This window comes from Microcaecilia unicolor, chromosome 1, assembly GCF_901765095.1.
Source record: "Microcaecilia unicolor chromosome 1, aMicUni1.1, whole genome shotgun sequence".
Lineage (NCBI taxonomy): Eukaryota > Metazoa > Chordata > Amphibia > Gymnophiona > Siphonopidae > Microcaecilia > Microcaecilia unicolor.
Genome location: NC_044031.1, coordinates 174,922,549 through 174,940,505, shown reverse-complemented (window position 1 = coordinate 174,940,505; position 17,957 = coordinate 174,922,549). Strand labels below are relative to the sequence as shown.

General features: G+C 43.0%; 1 protein-coding gene across 1 annotated transcript in view; it reads left to right on the top strand.

Moving 5' to 3' along the window:
• Positions 1 to 16,972, top strand: part of DAZL (deleted in azoospermia like) — a 312,957-nt gene extending 295,985 nt beyond the window's left edge. The window contains 1 exon segment of the mRNA XM_030202610.1: positions 16,067 to 16,972. Coding sequence (XP_030058470.1) covers positions 16,067 to 16,183 — 117 coding nt within the window. The 3' untranslated portion in view covers positions 16,184 to 16,972.
• Positions 16,973 to 17,957: the final 985 nt, after the last annotated feature.

Sequence of the window (17,957 nt, the reverse complement as noted above, 5' to 3'; positions counted from 1 at the left end):
AGTTTCCTTATTCAGGCCATTAGGATAAACAGTGCTCCATAAAAAATATTTCTTCGAAGACAAGCAGGCTGCTTGTTCTCATATGTGGGTCGGCGTCCACGGCGGCCCCAGGAACAGAAGATTTTACAGTAAAATCCAGAAGCTTTGCGACAGTCCATAGGACGCGGGGTGGACCAAAGGTGGCCTCTTGTAACCTCCGATTGGTGGGTTCTTCAAATAGTCCGGCAGGGATACTCCCTCAATTTGATCGCCAATCCTCCAAATTGCCCACCGGGAGCTCAGTCCTTCAGCTTCCAGCACAGGCAGGTACTTGCAGAGGAAGTCTCCGCTCTTCTCAGTGCCAATGCGGTCGAGCCCGTGCCACCTGGGCAAGAAGGACTGGGATTCTATTTCAGGTACTTCCTTGCGCAAAAGAAAACAGGAGGGATGCGTCCCATCCTAGACCTAAGGGCCCTGAACAAATATCTGATTTGAGAAAAGTTCAGGATGCTTTCCCTGGACACCCTTCTTCCCATGATTCAGAAAAACGACTGGCTTTGCTCCCTGGACTTGAAGGATGCTTATACACACATCCCGATACTGCCAGCTCACAGGCAGTATCTTCGATTCCGTCAGGGAACACAGCACTTTCAGTATTGTGTGCTGCCCTTTGGGCTCGCCTTTTTGCCCCGGGTGTTTACCGAATGCCTGGTGGTCGTTGCAGCGTCGCTACGCAGGCTAGGAGTGCATGTGTTCCCTTATCTCGACGATTGGCTGGTAAAGAACACCTTGGAGGCAGGAGCTCTACAGTCCATGCAGATGACTATTAAACTCCTGCACCTACTAGGGTTTGTGATATATTATCCAAAGGCCCATCTTCTTCCAGTACAAAGACTTGAATTTATAGGAGCTCTGCTAGATTCCCAGGTTGCTCATGCCTACCTTCCCGTGACGAGGACAGACAATCTTCTGTCCCTTGTCTCCTGGGTACGAGCATCTCAGCAGATCACAGCTCGGCAGATGTTGAGATTGCTCGGCCATATGGCCTCCACAGTTCATGTGACTCCCGTGGCCCGTCTTCACATGAGATCAGCTCAATGGACCTTGGCTTCCCAGTTGTATCAAGCTGCTGGGGATCTAGAGGATGCAGTCCAGTTGTCCACTGTTTTTCACAATTCCCTGCTATGGTGGACAATTCGTTCCGATTTGACCTTGGGACGTCCCTTCCAAATTCCTCAGGCCTCAAAAAGTGCTGACTACGGATGTTCTCTACCCTAGGGTGGGGAGCTCATGTAGATGGGCTCCACACTCAGGGAACTTGGTCCCTTCAGGAATCAGGTCTTCAGATCAATCTCCTGGAGTTGCGAGCGATCTGGAACGCTCTAAATGCTTTCAGAGATCGACTGTCCCAATCAAATTATCCAAATTCAGACAGACAACCAGGTTGCCATGTACTGTGTCAACAAGCAGGGGGGCACCAGATCTCGCCCCCTGTGTCGGGAAGCCGTCCCAGATGTGGCTTTGGGCCCACCGTCATGGCATGTTTCTCCAGGCCACGTATCTGGCAGGCGTAACAGTCTGGCCGACAGGTTGAGCAGGATAATGCAACCTCACGAGTGGTTTCTGAACAGGGCAGTTGTTCCGCAAGATCTTCCGAGCGTGGGGCACCCCCTCGGTGAATCTTTTTCCCACTCAGATCAATCACACAGGTCCCTCAGTTCTGTTCCAGACTTCAGTCCCACGACAGGCTAGCCTCAGATGCCTTTCTCCTACATTGGGGGGTCAGGCCTTCTGTATGCGTATCCTCCTATACCTCTGGTGGGGAAGACTTTGCTGAAACTCCGTCAAGACCGCAGAACCATCTTACATGTCTGACTTAATAGACCTACCTCCCATAAACGCTAAAAGATCATCTCGAACTTTCCTTAACCTCCACTTCCCTAATTGCAAAGGCTTAAAATACAAGGCACTGCACGCATCAACCTTTTCTTACATAAGCACGCAATTCTGGAATACACTACCACGCAACTTGAGGGCGATCCACGAACTAACCAACTTCCGCATAATATTGAAGACTCATCTCTTTGATAAAATTTACTGTAAGGATCAAAACACATGAAGTCCACACTCACTATTCAGAAATACACTAATACATTCTCTTCTGAATTCTCATACCCCGTAATTTTATCACATTTATACCTTTACTCACAGAAAAATGTTATACCGAATGTTCTCTTGCTAATGTTCTATTACCCTATCAGTTTCCCGTTGTCTCTATCCACTGTTCCATTGTTCTCTTCCTTTGTCCTATTCCCTAACGATACTTCGACTTTGTCTTCACATAACTCTCACAATGTAATCCATAACTGAGTTGTAACAAATTGTACTTCCATCATTTACAATGTATTGTAAGCCACACTGAGCTCGCAATAGGTGGGAAATAGTGGGATACAAATTCAATAAATAAATAAAAAATGATTTGATTGCGCCCTTTTGGCCGCGTCAGATTTGGTTCCCTCTTCTTCTGGAGTAGTCCTCCGAAGAACTGTGGAGATTGGAGTGTTTTCCAACCCTCAGAACGAGGGGGCGCTTCTGCATCCCAACCTCCAGTCTCTGGCTCTCACGGCCTGGATGTTGAGGGCGTAGATTTCACCTCCTTGGGTCTTTCTGAGGTTGTCTCCCGAGTCTTACTTGCTTCCAGGAAAGATTCTACGAAGAGGTGTTACTCTTTTAAATGGAGGAGGTTTGCCATCTGGTGTGACAGCAAGGCCCTTGATCCTCTTTCTTGTCCTACACGGACCCTGCTTGAATATCTTCTACACTTATCAGAGTCTGCCCTCAAAACCCAACTCATTAAGGGTTTCATCTTAGTGCGATTAGTGCCTATCATCGCCGTGTAGAGGGTAAGCCCTAGCTCCGGACAGCCTTTAATTTTTCGCTTCATGAGAGGTTTGCTTTTGTCAAAGCCCCCACCAGTGTCATGGGATCTCAATGTCATTCTCACCCAGCTGATGAAAGCTCCTTTTGAGCCACTGAATTCCTGCCATCTGAAGTACTTGACCTGGAAGGTCATTTTCCTTGGTGACTGTTACTTCAGCTCGTAGGGTCAGTGAGCTTCAGGCCTTGGTAGTGCATTCACCTTATATCAAGTTTCATCACAACAGAGTAGTCCTCCCGCACACACCCTAAGTTCCTGCTGAAGGTAGTGTCGGAGTTCCATCTGAACCAGTCAATTGTCTTGCCAACATTCTTCCCCGTCCTCATACCCGCCCTGGCGAAAGCAGTTTGCATACCTTGGACTGCAAGAGAGCATTGGCCTTTTACATGGAGTGGACAAAGTTCTACAGACAGTCCGCCCAGTTGTTTGTTTCTTTCAATCCCAACAGAAGGGAGCCACCATTGGGAAAACGCGCAATCTCCAATTGGCTAGCAGATTGCATTTCTTTCACTTATGCCCAGGCTGGGTTGATTCTAGAAGGCCATGTCACGGCTCATAATGTAAGAATACCAATCTGTTACCTATGGGGGATACTACTTAGGGTACAAGTAATAACTATATTAAACACAGAAGTACCCTGCATCAATTTGTAACACTTATTGTTTAATACAAAGTACCAGAACACAAACACACACCATATACAGATAAGGACCACACGAAACTCACTCATACAAGCTTTTCATACCTCCACCCCTCACTAATCGCACTTTTAATCACATGTGCTCTAGCATTCCATAAAGATATTTTGACAGTACTTGCAATTAAATACACAGAGCACACTCCATTTTCATTGAAGGAAAAATAACCATGTTAAATAATCCACTGATGAACACCAGTCTTGAATGTCAACAACCGCGCTATTTCTCCAGCGCTGTTCTGTGGGGACAGTTCTCCTTCCACTAGTAGCACAAATCTTAATGTTTAGCAGCTTCATAATCGGATTTAGCTCTCAACTTCAGATGAGCGTTCCCATGTGAACGTCATAAGATGTTTCCTTTGTGGTGCTACGCAGCTTGATGAGCACTACCATCTGGAACCACTAACACATCACATCACAAATCGACTCCACTTGAGCTCCTCGATGCGAGACCACATTTCGTAACATCCTTCATCAGGAGGAACAACTCCCGACACTTATAACAATGCAAATATCCCTGCTTAACCCAACTCTCATGATTTCTTAATTAATCTAATATCATCACTTCAGTGTACTATTTTAATCATTGTATTACTGCATACCTTCGGGAATAAATGGCCAAGCATGGGTATACCATCGTGTATACCGAACATCCGGTTACCACACTATTTAAATAGAGCGGCTCCACTCATCTGCAAGGAATTATTCATGATTACTGCACCCATTCAGCCTCCTGGTTGAGACACCTGGGAACCACGTACCCCACGTGAAATAAAGCGCTGTTCCATATTGAACAGCTGTGTGCTGACATCACCGCCACTCATAGATGGTGAAATGCAAACCAATACTAAACAATGCAAATTCTCAATGGCTCTGGTATGCTTTGTCCAATGCCTGCACATGGAGCATCCTTCTTACCTATTCTAAGATTGCTAAGGTGGCTCAGCTAATCTATTTTTCAATGGGTGTTTAGTATGGCCAATGTAGTATAAAGAACAAGGACATATTATACAGTAAACCGGTGGTAAAGGACGTATTGTCACACAGGTAAAATCTTTTGGTGGTCCCAGGGATCTAACCTATTTAGTCATCAGGGCATTATTTACAATAAGTGCCATGATAATCCCCTGCGGAGGTAACACAAAAAGGGCTGCAGCCAAAGTGCATAACCAGAGAACCAGAGGCAGCACGAGGGAAGCCTCCGTGAGCTCACCCTCGCCGTCGCGCTCACCCGGCAGGAACTGCCCGGGACCATGTCGGCTGTGAGTCGGAGGGAGATCGCCTGCGGCTGTAGTGCGGACCCGACCCTCGTGGCGCGAGCCGGTCCGGGCGGTGCGGTGCCGGGGTGGTGGGTGCCCCTCTTCAATAGGTTGTTCGGACCTGCCGGCCCAGCGATCTGGGGGCCCCACCGCACCACTGCAGCCCAGCTGCTCCACCTTCCCGGTCACCCGTGCCAGCTCTCTGCTTGCCTGCTACAGTCCGACGGCTCCAGCTTGTTCCAGCCGCTGATCCAGCTTCCCTCCTGCTTGTTTCCAGTCCAGCTGCCCTAGCGTGCATCTCCCACAAGGGGAAATGCTGACCATCTCGTTTTCTGAAGTGGATCCTTTCAGTAGTTCACCTATATTCGCCATGAGTATGCCACTTTAGGGTGCTCTGTAAACTCTGGATGCACAGCAAGCACGTGCCAAAATTTATGGATTGTCTTAACCTATTTTGGGGGCAGAATAGGAAAATGGTAACACTAACGCTACATCATTATGGCACTTGTTTCTTTTTTGGCAGAAATAGCCAGGGTCTATGGGTATGTAACGCTTGTTTATTTGCTTTCCTAATTACCCACCGCGGGTAACCTCTTTGCAGGAAACGTGTCATAATACCAGATTGAACCTTAAAGTCCGACACTGTAGAGCATAACCTTCTCAATCTAAGAAACTGACCAGGACCTCCCTACGCAGGGATCCATGATGAAAGCTAGAATAATGCAGTAATGTATTCCGGTCAGTCTGTTTTCTATGTATTGTCAAAAAAAATATCAGATTCTGTTCTCATCACTGTAATGTCCAAAAAATCAATGACATCTTGCACTATGCGGAACGTGAATTTTATATGAGGATCGCACTGTATTCAGGATGTCAGTGAACTTTAACACTTCCCCCTTGGACCCCTCCAAAACATATAATGTCGTCTATAAACCTCTTCCATAGCACAACCTTACTGTACCAGGGAGAGATATAGACATACATCTCTTCAAGGTGAGTCATATATAGACAGGCCAAGGATGGAGCTACAGTTGCCCCCATAGCAACCCCGGCATTTCTGTACATAGAATCATGCTGAAATTGATAAATAATTATGACAAAATCCACCCACCCTAGGAACTGACACAGTATGGACCGTTTTGCCTCTGTAACACCAGTGCGAGCAACATACTCATTTGCCAACTCAATCACTTTGTGTTGGGGCAGATTAGTATACAGCGCTGTAATATCTAGTCCCACCATGTACAATTCATCATCACCAGCCAACTGCAACTCAACCTGCTCCACAACTGTATAAATTGACAAGAGTCTCTAACATAAGAAGCCGCTTGACTAACGAACGGTTTTAAAAACCTGTCAAGGAACTTAGACAAAGGCTCAAGAACAGAATTCCGTGTGGACACTATTGGGCGTCCAGGGAGGGTCACACAAGGATTATGAACTTTGGGGGACGAAATAAATATATGGGATATGGGGGCAAGGATGACATAAAATCTTGTTCCTTCACAGTCAAAAAAGGCCATCCATAACAGCGCTACTCACTACCTCATCAATGCTTTTTTTTTTTCAGCAGAGCACTTGTGGGGTCTCGATCTAAACGGTCATAAAATTGACTTTGACAAAGCTGACGAAGTCCCTCATCAATATATTTTTTAGTATCCATAATGACCGTAGACCCACCTATCAGCTCTTTGAATAGTTAAGTTTTTCTTATTGGATAAATTCCGAATGCAGCACTGTTGCTGTACAGACAGATTGCTGTTTGATCTATTCTCAAGATGTTCAATATTAGATAATTCTGCCAAAACCAGCCGCTGAAACGCCAGAATGGAGGGATCAACAGGACCAGGGGGGTACCCATCTCAATCTATATCCTGTGCGTGGGAGGAAATCCTCAGTATTTACCTCACATTGGGGACTACCAAAAAACAGCCTTAAACATAACTCCCGAAAAAAATCTAAATAGCCCTGACGGGTTAGCAAAGGCATCATATCTACTAGAGGGAACAAAAGAGAGTCCTTTACTTAAAGCTCCCTGTCCTCCCCAGTCAAGTCTACACTAGATATATTAATTATGTTGTCGGTTTCTTGGTTATTTTCCTCCATTTGCCCACCCCTTTGGGCTCCGTTGATATCTCCTGCATTTGTTCCAGGAGCCATAAAAAAGAATTTGACAGAATAGTCTGTCTTCCTGAGGCTTGCTGCACCCTGCCCCCGTATCCCTCTGTTTTTCTCTTCCTATTATCTTCCTCCCCAGACGACTCACTGCAGGAAAATTTAAAATGAACTCTTCTCCCTCCAGGGCGCATTGGCGACCCTAGCTCCGCTTATCCATCCAGCTATACACCGTACCCCCTCGTATAATCATAATCATCATGCCGATATTTAACTATTTTAGTGCCCTTTGTTCAAAGCGGTACTGTTCAATTTGATGTTATATTCATGCAACTGTTTTTCAAATGTTAATTTGTCATGTCTGTTTAATCCTTTCTTTCATTTTTTTTTTGTTCTTTTCCAGGCTGCACTCTGTTGTTTGTTTTCAGGTCAATCTATGTTATGTCCTTGCCATTGTGAGGCCCAATTGACCAATGTTCATTGTTTTGAGTGAGCCTGGTTGCTAGGGATACCCACGTGTGAGAACAAGCAGCCTGCTTATCCTCTGAGAAAGCAAAGATACATACCTGTAGCAGGTATTCTCCGAGGACAACAGGCTGATTGTTCTCACAAACCCGCCCACCTCCCCTTTGGAGTTATTTGTTTTCTTTTATGCTTTTTTGATTTAACTGAGGGAATGCGTTCACAGCAACGGACGGGAAATCAGTGCGCGCTGCACGCACGCCAGAAGACTCTGGCAAAACTTTTTTTTTAATATTTTGCTTGCAAAATGCCACCGGTTCCTGGCCAATGCGGACGTCGACCCACATGTGAGAACAATCAGCCTGCTGTCCTCGGATACACTGCTATAGGTATGTATCTTCGCTTTCCAAGACAAGGTTCTTTACTGTAGCTGATATCCTATGCCAAACTCACGTCATAGTATTGTGTTGAAAGCTCTATGCAAACTCATTTGGTCCAAAAGCCCCTATCGTCGTTTTCTCAAAACTCTGTTGGACTGAGGCCCCCAAGTCTCAAACTACTACAACCAGTGTTAAAGGCGACTAGTGCTGTTGCTGAATTCTTTACATGGTTTCAATGCAGGGATAGAGTTGCAGGGGGAGGGCGGGAACAAAAGTCAGGTTGCTTCATTTTTTTTTATTTTTTTTTTTTACCAGTGCTGTCAACTTTGCTGTATGATATCTGAGCCAGGTCAGCGCTCAAGAAAGTGGAAAGTTAGCGCAGTCTACTGAGCAGCTAATTACTGCTGTGATTTTTTAACCCTGCATCAGTTTGCATGCTATGAGTGTGCTATGACAATGTACAAAATAAAGAAGAAAAAAAATAGTATTCCTACTGGATGATCTGGCCCTTATTAGGGAGAACCTAAGAAATAAAGTTATTCCAGTAATGTAAACAAGCAATATAAGTAATTAAAGAAAACATGACACAAGCCTGTATAGTTAACACACAACTATAGAGATAACATTACACAAGAATAGCCATACTGGGCCAGACCAGTGGTTCATCTAGCCCACTATCCTGGGAACTTGTCCCAACCTTTTTTTTTTTTTTTAAACCCAGGTACGCAGACCACAATTACTACATCTTATGGCAAAGAGTTCCAGAGCTTAGCTATTCACTGAATGAAAAAATATTTTCCCTATTTGTTTTAAAAGTATTTCCCCCACCAAGGGCAGCAGAAGTCATTGGTTATACAGAAAAGTTCATAAAGTCGGCCTTATAAGGTAAAAAATGTACTTAGCATTTTATCAAATATTTTGATATTTCAGAGAAAGTACTACCATCACTCAAAATCTCATATGTCAGTTGCAGAAAGCATTATTTTCTGTGTCCTAAAATAAAACAAGATTTGCTGCCTCATAAATATGGCATTTCAATTTTAAAAGAATTGCATTATGGAACTGTTAACATTCTTAAATACAAGGGCGTTTGATACATGATCCATCATCACATCTGAGTGCTTCTAACATAGCACCTAATTTGAACTATCTCGTGGTACTTGAGTCCATCCCTAGAACTTACACACACTTCATTCTGCAACCCTTAAATGATATTTCCTAGAGATAAATTCCATCAAAGGCAATCCTCCTTTTGGTAAAGTGTTCTCCCTGTTCTTTAAGTTCTTGGGGAGCACCAGAAGGTACACATGAAAAGTTCTACATTAATCTACTTAATGTGTTAAAATATATTATCCCATATTATCTTTAGACAGATGAGGCTTCACATTGTGTTGCTAACCTTCCTATTTGTTCCACTTGCTCTTCAGTCAACTCCAAAACTTCACATTGGATAATACCTCTTTCAGAACTCTCCAGAGCATACAGCCTCATGGTTTCTTCCCAATTGTAAATGGCTTATCAAAATTGACTGAGTATAGTCTGGTTTCTTTAGCCCTCTCCTGCTGCTCAGGCAATACTGTCAAAACATCTGGCCCACCAACCACTCCCTGTACTTCAGCATTGGCTTCTAGCTCTACTCCTTACACTTATTTGTAATTGCTCTACTGCCATGAGCTCTCCAGATCTTCTTGAGCTACCAAGATCTTCCCCTCCAACTCCAGGGAGAACTATTCTCCAAGTACCAGCAGAATAATTATCACACATGAGTGATGTCATCTGACAGAGCCCAGCATGGACGACAACTCAGCAACCTTCCAGAAGCTTTTTAGAAGACCATGCATGTGCACCCACATTCTCTTCATCTTATCCATTGCCACTGTATAGGACCAGACAGTCTGTCTTCATCCACAGAGCAGTGAAGACATGTTCTCATATGTCTCACATCTGTTCACTTGTAGTTGCTTTTTCTGCCTTACTTCATTTAAGTGCTGTATGGGACCAGTATTCTTTTTGTGCCCTTTTTATACTTCCTAGCACTTTATTGGCATTTATCAGTTGTCTGTTTTTCTGTGACTGCTCCCTTAGACCTGAGTGCTCCATTCAAATAATCTTCTTTTTTCACAATTAAGCTGCTATCTTCCCTGACATGTCCCAGAAAACTCCCAGTGGTTTTAAAAAGTGCCATCAGTGTGGCAGAACCATGTCACAACTGATACTCTTAATTGGTGCCTTCATGTTTGGGGCCAGACCAGAAGCATGGCCATATTCTGATGTCAGGGAGAGCAGACCTTTTGTACAATAGGTGCTGAAGGGCCAATCTGCATAGGCACTATTTCATTCAAAATCCATTTGGGGGAGTGGCTGCTGTACTTGCACCCCCACCTTAGCTATGCCTGTGGTCCCAGATCATGTTTCTTTATTATAATCTGACAGCAGATATTAAAAAGATTCCTCAGCAGCTGAGAGGAACAGTGCAAAAATATTTTGCTGCCGGTAAGTCTGGTCCTTCAACTTTAGCATTGGAGATATTGTTCCCTATGGACAACTGGGGATGCACTGACAAAAGAGGATTCCACCTGTCTTGGCATCGAGCATTGGCAGTATCCATTGGGGGCTGTTTATCCTCAGATCCTGCATCTGAAAATCCATGAGGATTCAACATCCTCGTACAGTGCTGAGGGATTCCAATTCTGTGCACTGGGTTATCAATAGAGAATCAAACAAAATAAAACATGGAAAAGAAAATAAGATGATACCTTTTTATTGGACATAACTTAATACATTTCTTGATTAGCTTTCGAAGGTTGCCCTTCTTCGTCAGATCGGAAATAAGCAAATGTGCTAGCTGACAGGGTATATAAGTGAAAAACATTCAAGCATTGCTATGACAGTCTGACAGGGTGGGAGGATTGGGGTGGGTAGGAAGTATGGCATGGGACATCAAAGTATATCATTGGTGCACTGGGTGAAAGCCAAGAAGCATGGGGCATCAGTCCCTTCAAGACATAGTTTCCAGGAGCACTGGGATGTTGGCATCGTCAATACCCCAGACGCACCCATGCTGTGAGTGTATCTCTCTTCTTAGATTCGCACCAGCCTCCTTTGGCCCAGGGCCAGCCTTTCGATTCAGTCCCCAATACTTTCTATGGACCTGACATCTGTCTTGACTGGTGTTTGTCTCTGCGAAGGCAGTTCTAGGCCATTCTCCAAGAGGAGCAAATGTGTCTTTTTGCCCAACATGATGCCGAGGCATCAATGGCATCAGTCAGACATGACGTTGGTCTGTCCTTTTGAGACCCATGCTCTCCTTTTGTACATTGACACAGTTACTTGAAGGGGAATCGGAGTCAGCAGCAGCTGAGATGGTGTTTGTTCTTTAGCCCCGGGGGAGAGATCTTTCTCGAGATCAAACCGCATGCATTTATCTGCACTCTTTCCTACAACCTAGCAATGAGTCCAGTCATCCAAGGTGGGTGCAGACTCAGAAGGTAAACGGTCATGAATGTGATATAGTGCTTTTATATAAGTTCAACCAAAGCGGTTTACATATATGTATGTACTTTCTCACTCCCTGATGGGCTCACAATTTGTTTTGTACATGGGGCAGTGAAGGGTTAAGTGGCTTGCCCACGGTCAGAAGGAGCTGCAATGGGAATGTAGCCAGTTCCCCAGGTTCTCAACCCAGTGCCCTAACCATTAGGGCTACTCCACCACTTAGAGGACTACTTACCCCAAGTCTTATACAGACCATTATGGATCCTCAGACTTAATGTGAATCTTTGCTGAAACGTTTTGAATTAATACACATCTTGCAAATCCAGCTTCCCATCAGAAAATGTATCTAGCATTTGGCGGGTAAATTGCTAGATGTGTTTTCCAATGTTCTTTGCTTGCTTTGTGTGGAATTCAGTCCCTTTTTTGTGTTTCAGCTGTTTTTCAGCACAGATATAGGAAGTGTTTAAGCCACTGATTCCCAAACCTGGTCCTGGAGGCACCCCAGCCAGTCAGCTTTTCAGGATATCCACAATGAATATTCATGAGAGAGATTTGCATTCAGTAGAGCTAGTGCATGCAAAGCTCTCTCATGGATATTCATTGTGGATATCCTGAAAACCTGACTTGGCTGGGGTCTCTCCAGGACCAGGCTTGGAATCACTGGCTTAAGCAAAGACCAGGGCAGTCAGCTGGAGTTCTGTGCAGTGCCACCCCTTTGCAGCGACTTAACTTTCAGATGAGTCCTCTACCACTGTCTACCCATACTTGACCTGCCAGCTTAATTGTTTCAAGTCACCCAAAAATTGGTGGAAGCCCTATTTGTGGAAATGGACTTCATAATTTTAGCTATTATAGAGAGACAGTTCAGTGAGTCTCATAGATCTATCATCAATGTATCTGCCTCAGGCCTTTTAATATAGAGTTAAGCTTATATTAAGCTTATAACATTGCTTTTGACTTGTAACCACTTGTAACCTCTCGCTTCTACCTACCTTCTCTCCTCTTCCTGTACACATTAATTGATTTGCTTGCTTTATTTTTTTGTCTATTAGATTGTAAGCTCTTTAGAGCAGGGACTGTCTTTGTTTGTGCAGCTCTGCATACGCTTTTGTAGCGCTATATAAATGCTAAATAATAGTAGTAGTAGTTATATGAGCAGAGACGCTTATCCAGATCTTTGTGTGACTTGGAGGATTATCTATTCAGGGAGAATTGTCTCCTGAAGTGGAGTAGCTCTGCAGACATCCTTTCTGGTATTGAAGGGGTATTTCCCTGTGATCTTACATAAGCTGGTCTTGGCCTATACAAGCCTATGACATCTTGGTACAATAAGATGGCTGCTGCAACCCTCTGACCTGCACATCTCTGTGACAGCAAGCTTCAGCTTGTGGAAAATCACTGACAGGCTTGCTGAAGCCAAGGACATTCTGTGTTCCAACCATCCCCCTTCTATCTCTGAGAAGCTGGGAAGGGAGTCATACTCATGGCACCAGAAGTTACCATCTCCAAGGTCACAAACAACTCTTCTTGCCCATGCACTGGACTGTACGTGATCATAATTGGTCCAGGCTATCACCTGACCAGGAGGTCTGGATGAACGCGGGAAGAGTGGAAGAAGTTAGTTAGTCAGAGACCCTCTGAGGAGGAGTACCTGGTAAGGACCTGAGAAATCCAGCAAGGCTCGGGGTGAGCCAGACACTGTATGATACCAACCTTGTGACCTGCATAACTGGTTGCAAATACCTGTGGCAGAGATATTGGCTCTGAAAACCAACGGAGAGACAGAAACCTGCTGTTTGCTGAGAAAGACCTGCACTACATCTAAGACACAGACAGCTGAGATAGCATCTGGGGAGATTCTGCTCCGGTCTCATCTGAAGCCGGTCATCAGGACAGCATGGTGAGATCACAGTGATATATTTCCTAGTCTGGGTTAGGCAGTGGCTTTATCTAAGTACGACGGGTTTATGTCAGCTCTTGGTCAGGGAAAGCTGCTAATGTGTATCTTGCATAAGATGTGAGAAGTTTTCATAAGGATCATTAGGATATTGTGTACTGTTCTAATCATTACTGTACGTAGTCTCAGGATAATCAGAGTGTAGTTAGACAATATATTTTGTTAGTGTGCATATCAGTAAGAAATATATTGCATATAAGCTATTGCAGAGTGTTTCTATTTTTCTACCTATAATAATAATAATATCATCTGTGACGTGGCTTTGATTCTTTGGCGGGGAACAAAACACTGGCAGGGTGCCAGCACCAAGGTTCCTGTATAATATCCCCTAGGCTGAGCTAGGAACCTTGTAATAAGTATGATCAGGGAATAATTATTGTCCTAATTATTTATTTACACCCTACAGTATGTTGCTTCCTCATGCTATTTATGAAATGTTCTTGCTGGTTTTTTCAACACACATCCCAGGAGGTTTCTTTTTACAAAAGACGTCAAAATCTTAGTCTGTTTTGAACTTTTATATACATAGAACTCCAGAAGCTGCAATAGTAGTTCCTATACATGGTTTATTGAATGAGTAGCAGCTTTGTAGGTAACCACCTCCAGTAAGAAAGTGGATTTGAAAAACAAAGTGCAGCTAACTCTAGGATTTGAAAAACAAAGTGTAAAAAAAAAAGCAAAGCTCTAAGATTCAATAAAGTACAGCTTTCTATACATTTCATTGTAGTGGAATCAACAATGGAAAAAAAGCTAAGAAATAGAGGAAATTCTCCAGTGCACTTTTTTTCTGGGAAAGATCCCAGGTTCCTAGACCACTTGGGTAGGAAAATGTTCCAGGGAGCCATGCAATCAACTATATAAGGAGAAATGTAAAGTTGCCATTCTTCATGGCTACAGGAATTTTCATCCAATTATTCACCCCTGCTCTATGCACAGCCTGAACAGGCAGCTTCCTTTTGAGGCAGATGGGTGTACAGTTCTGAACACTGCATCCTCCAAAAATATAAAGTTGGTCCAGAGAGCGGCTACTAAAATGGTCAGTGGTCTTTGTCATTAAGTGTATGGGGATAGACTTAAATATCGTAATATATGTATTCTTTGGAAGAAAGGCAGGAGAGGGGAGATTAATTTAACCCCCAATTCTACAATTATTTCAGTTCTCAGTTCCATTTTAATTATACATGGATTACTGTAAATTACCTTTTTGCATCTAGCACTCATTTCCATATTACATATTGTAATACTCAATCCTCATTTACTTTATTACTACTTAATGTATACTATCCTGCATCACTTTTTGTACAAATTACAAGTTGTTGGCCACAATGAACCTAATCTATGGGATTAATGTGGGATATAAATAAAATAATATATATTTAATACCTGTGCAGCATAAATGCCAGGAGGTGACTCTTATAATTGAAACAAAGCTATGGAACGAGGGGCATAGGATGAAGGTGAAAAAGTAACCTAAGGAAATACGTCATGATAAGTGTGATGAATTAGTGGAACAGCCTCTCGGTCAAAGTGATAGACAAAAACAGTATCTGAATTCAAGAGAGCTTGGGACAAGTACATAGGGTTGTTGTTTTTTGTTTTTTTTTTAAAGGAGTGATAGACCATATGGCCTAGGCCCAGCTCGACCCGCCATGCCATCTACTGTCCCCATGTTTCTACCTTAATTCAGCTCGTGTCTTCAGTACTGCTTAAAGAATTTCAACCTCTGCCATTGCTGAAACACTAGCTTGGCTTTGTGCTTCAAGGTTATAGGAAAACCTATTCTGAGTTAGAGAGATGTGCCTTGGATGGGTAACATGCTTCTTTGCCCAAATCCACTGTCCTGAGTATCACCAACCCTGTCACCAAAGACTGCTATACTGCAACATGTCCACTGGAGCTACCAGGTTTGTCATCCTGTAGGCAAACGAACATATTGTAATATAGGAGAACTATAGGAAAAGAACTTTGTACATTTTCAAGATAACTCAACAATATCAGCCTTGTGTGAGATCAGTTATATCTTGAAGCCTCTCACACTTGACAAAAAAAAGACAAAAAAAACCACAATTATGTGTAAAGGGGGAAGGGAGCAACAGAGACACAAAATAAAGTAGTAATGGGACAATTCAATAATACACAAGTTATAACTTTTGTTAATGTCTGCTGCAATTGAGTAACTACTTTTTCTGAAACGTTAGAGTATGGCAAGAAACAGGGTTCAGCTAGCTGTGTCACTTTTGCCTTCTTCCTAGCTGATACTAGACTGGTGATTGAGGAGGTGGGGAGAGTTTTGAAGATCAGAGCTGACAATAGATCACCAAAAGCAAGGATCCTTAGTGTGACAGTGGCAGAGGATTTTGTCCTCCTGAAGTTTGGGAACGCCTATCTTTCAGTAGTGGTCTAGCTATGTACTCTTGGTAAGAACTGTAATAAAGTTTTAGAACTGCATACATGGAAACCTGTATGAGAGCACCTTTAGAAATGACTTGATTTGAATGAGTTTGTTTATAATACACTTGACACCCAGCTTGGAAGTATTATTGTCTGACTGTTACTACAGACCAGATTCACATGTTGAGTTCAGCAGATACTGGGGTCTGCAAGCAGAGCAGTTCTCTTTTCGGTTTGACACTCCACCTAGAGGGGAAATGCACTGTTCCAAATGTTTTGGATCTGCTGTTTTGTGATGTAGTAAGAATATTTTTTTACACAGCTTGCTCTGTAACATTTGACTTTGAGAATTACTTTGATTTCTACCTTTTTGAAAAATATCTTTATTTCTAGGAAAGAGGGTGCACCAATTTAGAAGAAGTAAAGCTGTCTTCAAAACAGTCCCAAACTGAGAACTGTCCAGTACATGGAGCTGTGAAAACTCTTCCAAAAAACTGCAGTTACTGTTGAAGAAAAAGCAATAGACAAGTTAAATGCACTAATTATGATGCTTATGAAAATTTTTTTTTGTATACAGTACTTTGCTGTGGTTTAGTGTTGCACTAATAACTTGTTTTGTCGGGCAAGGATAATTGAAACTAGGTATATATGGCAGTTTCATATGTTGCTGTTTCACAAAATGTTTTGAGTGGTTTAAAGTTTGGATTTGTTTTAAAGTTTATGGCAAATGTTAACTGGCACTTGTAAAGTTTGACATATATATATATATAAATATAAACAAAAAGTGTGGTTGGGGAGGGAGTTTGCATGAAGTTTGTTTTCTTTTAAGCCAATAGCACTTAAATGTTGGCTTAGTAATGCTAATTTTCATAGCAAATTAGAACTTGGCAATTAATGATTCAGTTGAAACTTACTTTGGTCAGTGGACCTAAAACACATCAAGTTGCAGAAGAAAATTGACTAGAAATCAGTACACAGGGTTACATTGTTAGCACTCTAGAAATAATCAGTGACTACATTTATTTCTTCTTTATGTACTGTGTTTTTGGTGAAGTGAGTGTTGCCATCAATTTGAATTGGCATTGTAATTACGAGGTCTCTAGCATTCCCAAATGTAATATAAAACTACATACATTTTTATCACTTATTTAAGTTAGTTTCTTACGGTCTGAATTTTGCTCAATTGCTGTATCGTACATTTTTCATAATATATCGGCATTCAAGCATGCATCTTTCATTTTATGATATTCAGTTGTTAATCACAGAACAATCTTAGTAAAGAACTGTTTTTAAGACAATATGTAGATTTTAGAAAGTTGTGTGTTTAACAGAAATAAATTTCATTTAATTTATAGTATTAAATGCTTTTACAAGATTTCTGTTTTGTGTATGTGAATTCATTGCCTGAAACTTTTGAGTATAAAGCAGTAGTTTTCAACAAGTGTGATACTAGTATTGCCCAGTAGCTGGATGGTGTCCTCAAGCAAAAATTTGACATCTCATGCCTTCCATAAGAGCCACTTGTGTCTGCTGACTGAAGAGTAATAGAGCAGCTTATCCAGATCCTCGAAGTGTCAACTGTTACTGATTCCCTGCAAGTTGAAGCTGAAATGTTAAGCCCTGCTGCTGCTGACTGCAAGTTAGCAAGCATTTTAAAAGGGAAAATAGAGATTTGAAAGGGGAAATGTTTGTGGGAGGGGTAAACATTGAGGGCCAGATGCACTAAACAATTGTATAGTCCTTCCCTTACCGATTCCCTTAGCGAATCGGTAAGGAATGGGCATGCATTAAGGAAAGGGAATGCAAATGAGCTGCTCGTTGTAGCTCACTTGCATTCTCTCTTCCATCGTTAAACAGTCGTCCAATCGGCCGGGTCGAGCGTGCGCAGAGCAGCCAAGCGTTGTGCTGGCTGCTCTGCGCATGCCAAATACACCTCCCGTGCCGCTGGAAGATGCTGTGCTGCTCACTTCCCTCCGATGCGGCTCGATCCAGAGGACAGTGCAGTTGAGGACGGCTATCCAAAACAAATGTGCTGTGCTTGGCTCAGAGACTTCCAGGTCTCTCAGCTGAGTGAAGCACTGCCAAAAAGAGTTTTTATTATTGCAGGGGGGGAATGAGGGCCAAATGGACGTTTTGTTTAGATGGCCGTCCTTAACTGCACTGTCCTGTGGATCGAGCCGCATCGGAGGGGGTGAGCAGCGCGGCGTCTTTGGAGGGGGGGGGGGGGAAATGCCGTCCAAAATGGACATTTTTTTTTTTGAAATGGCATCCTCAACTGGCACTG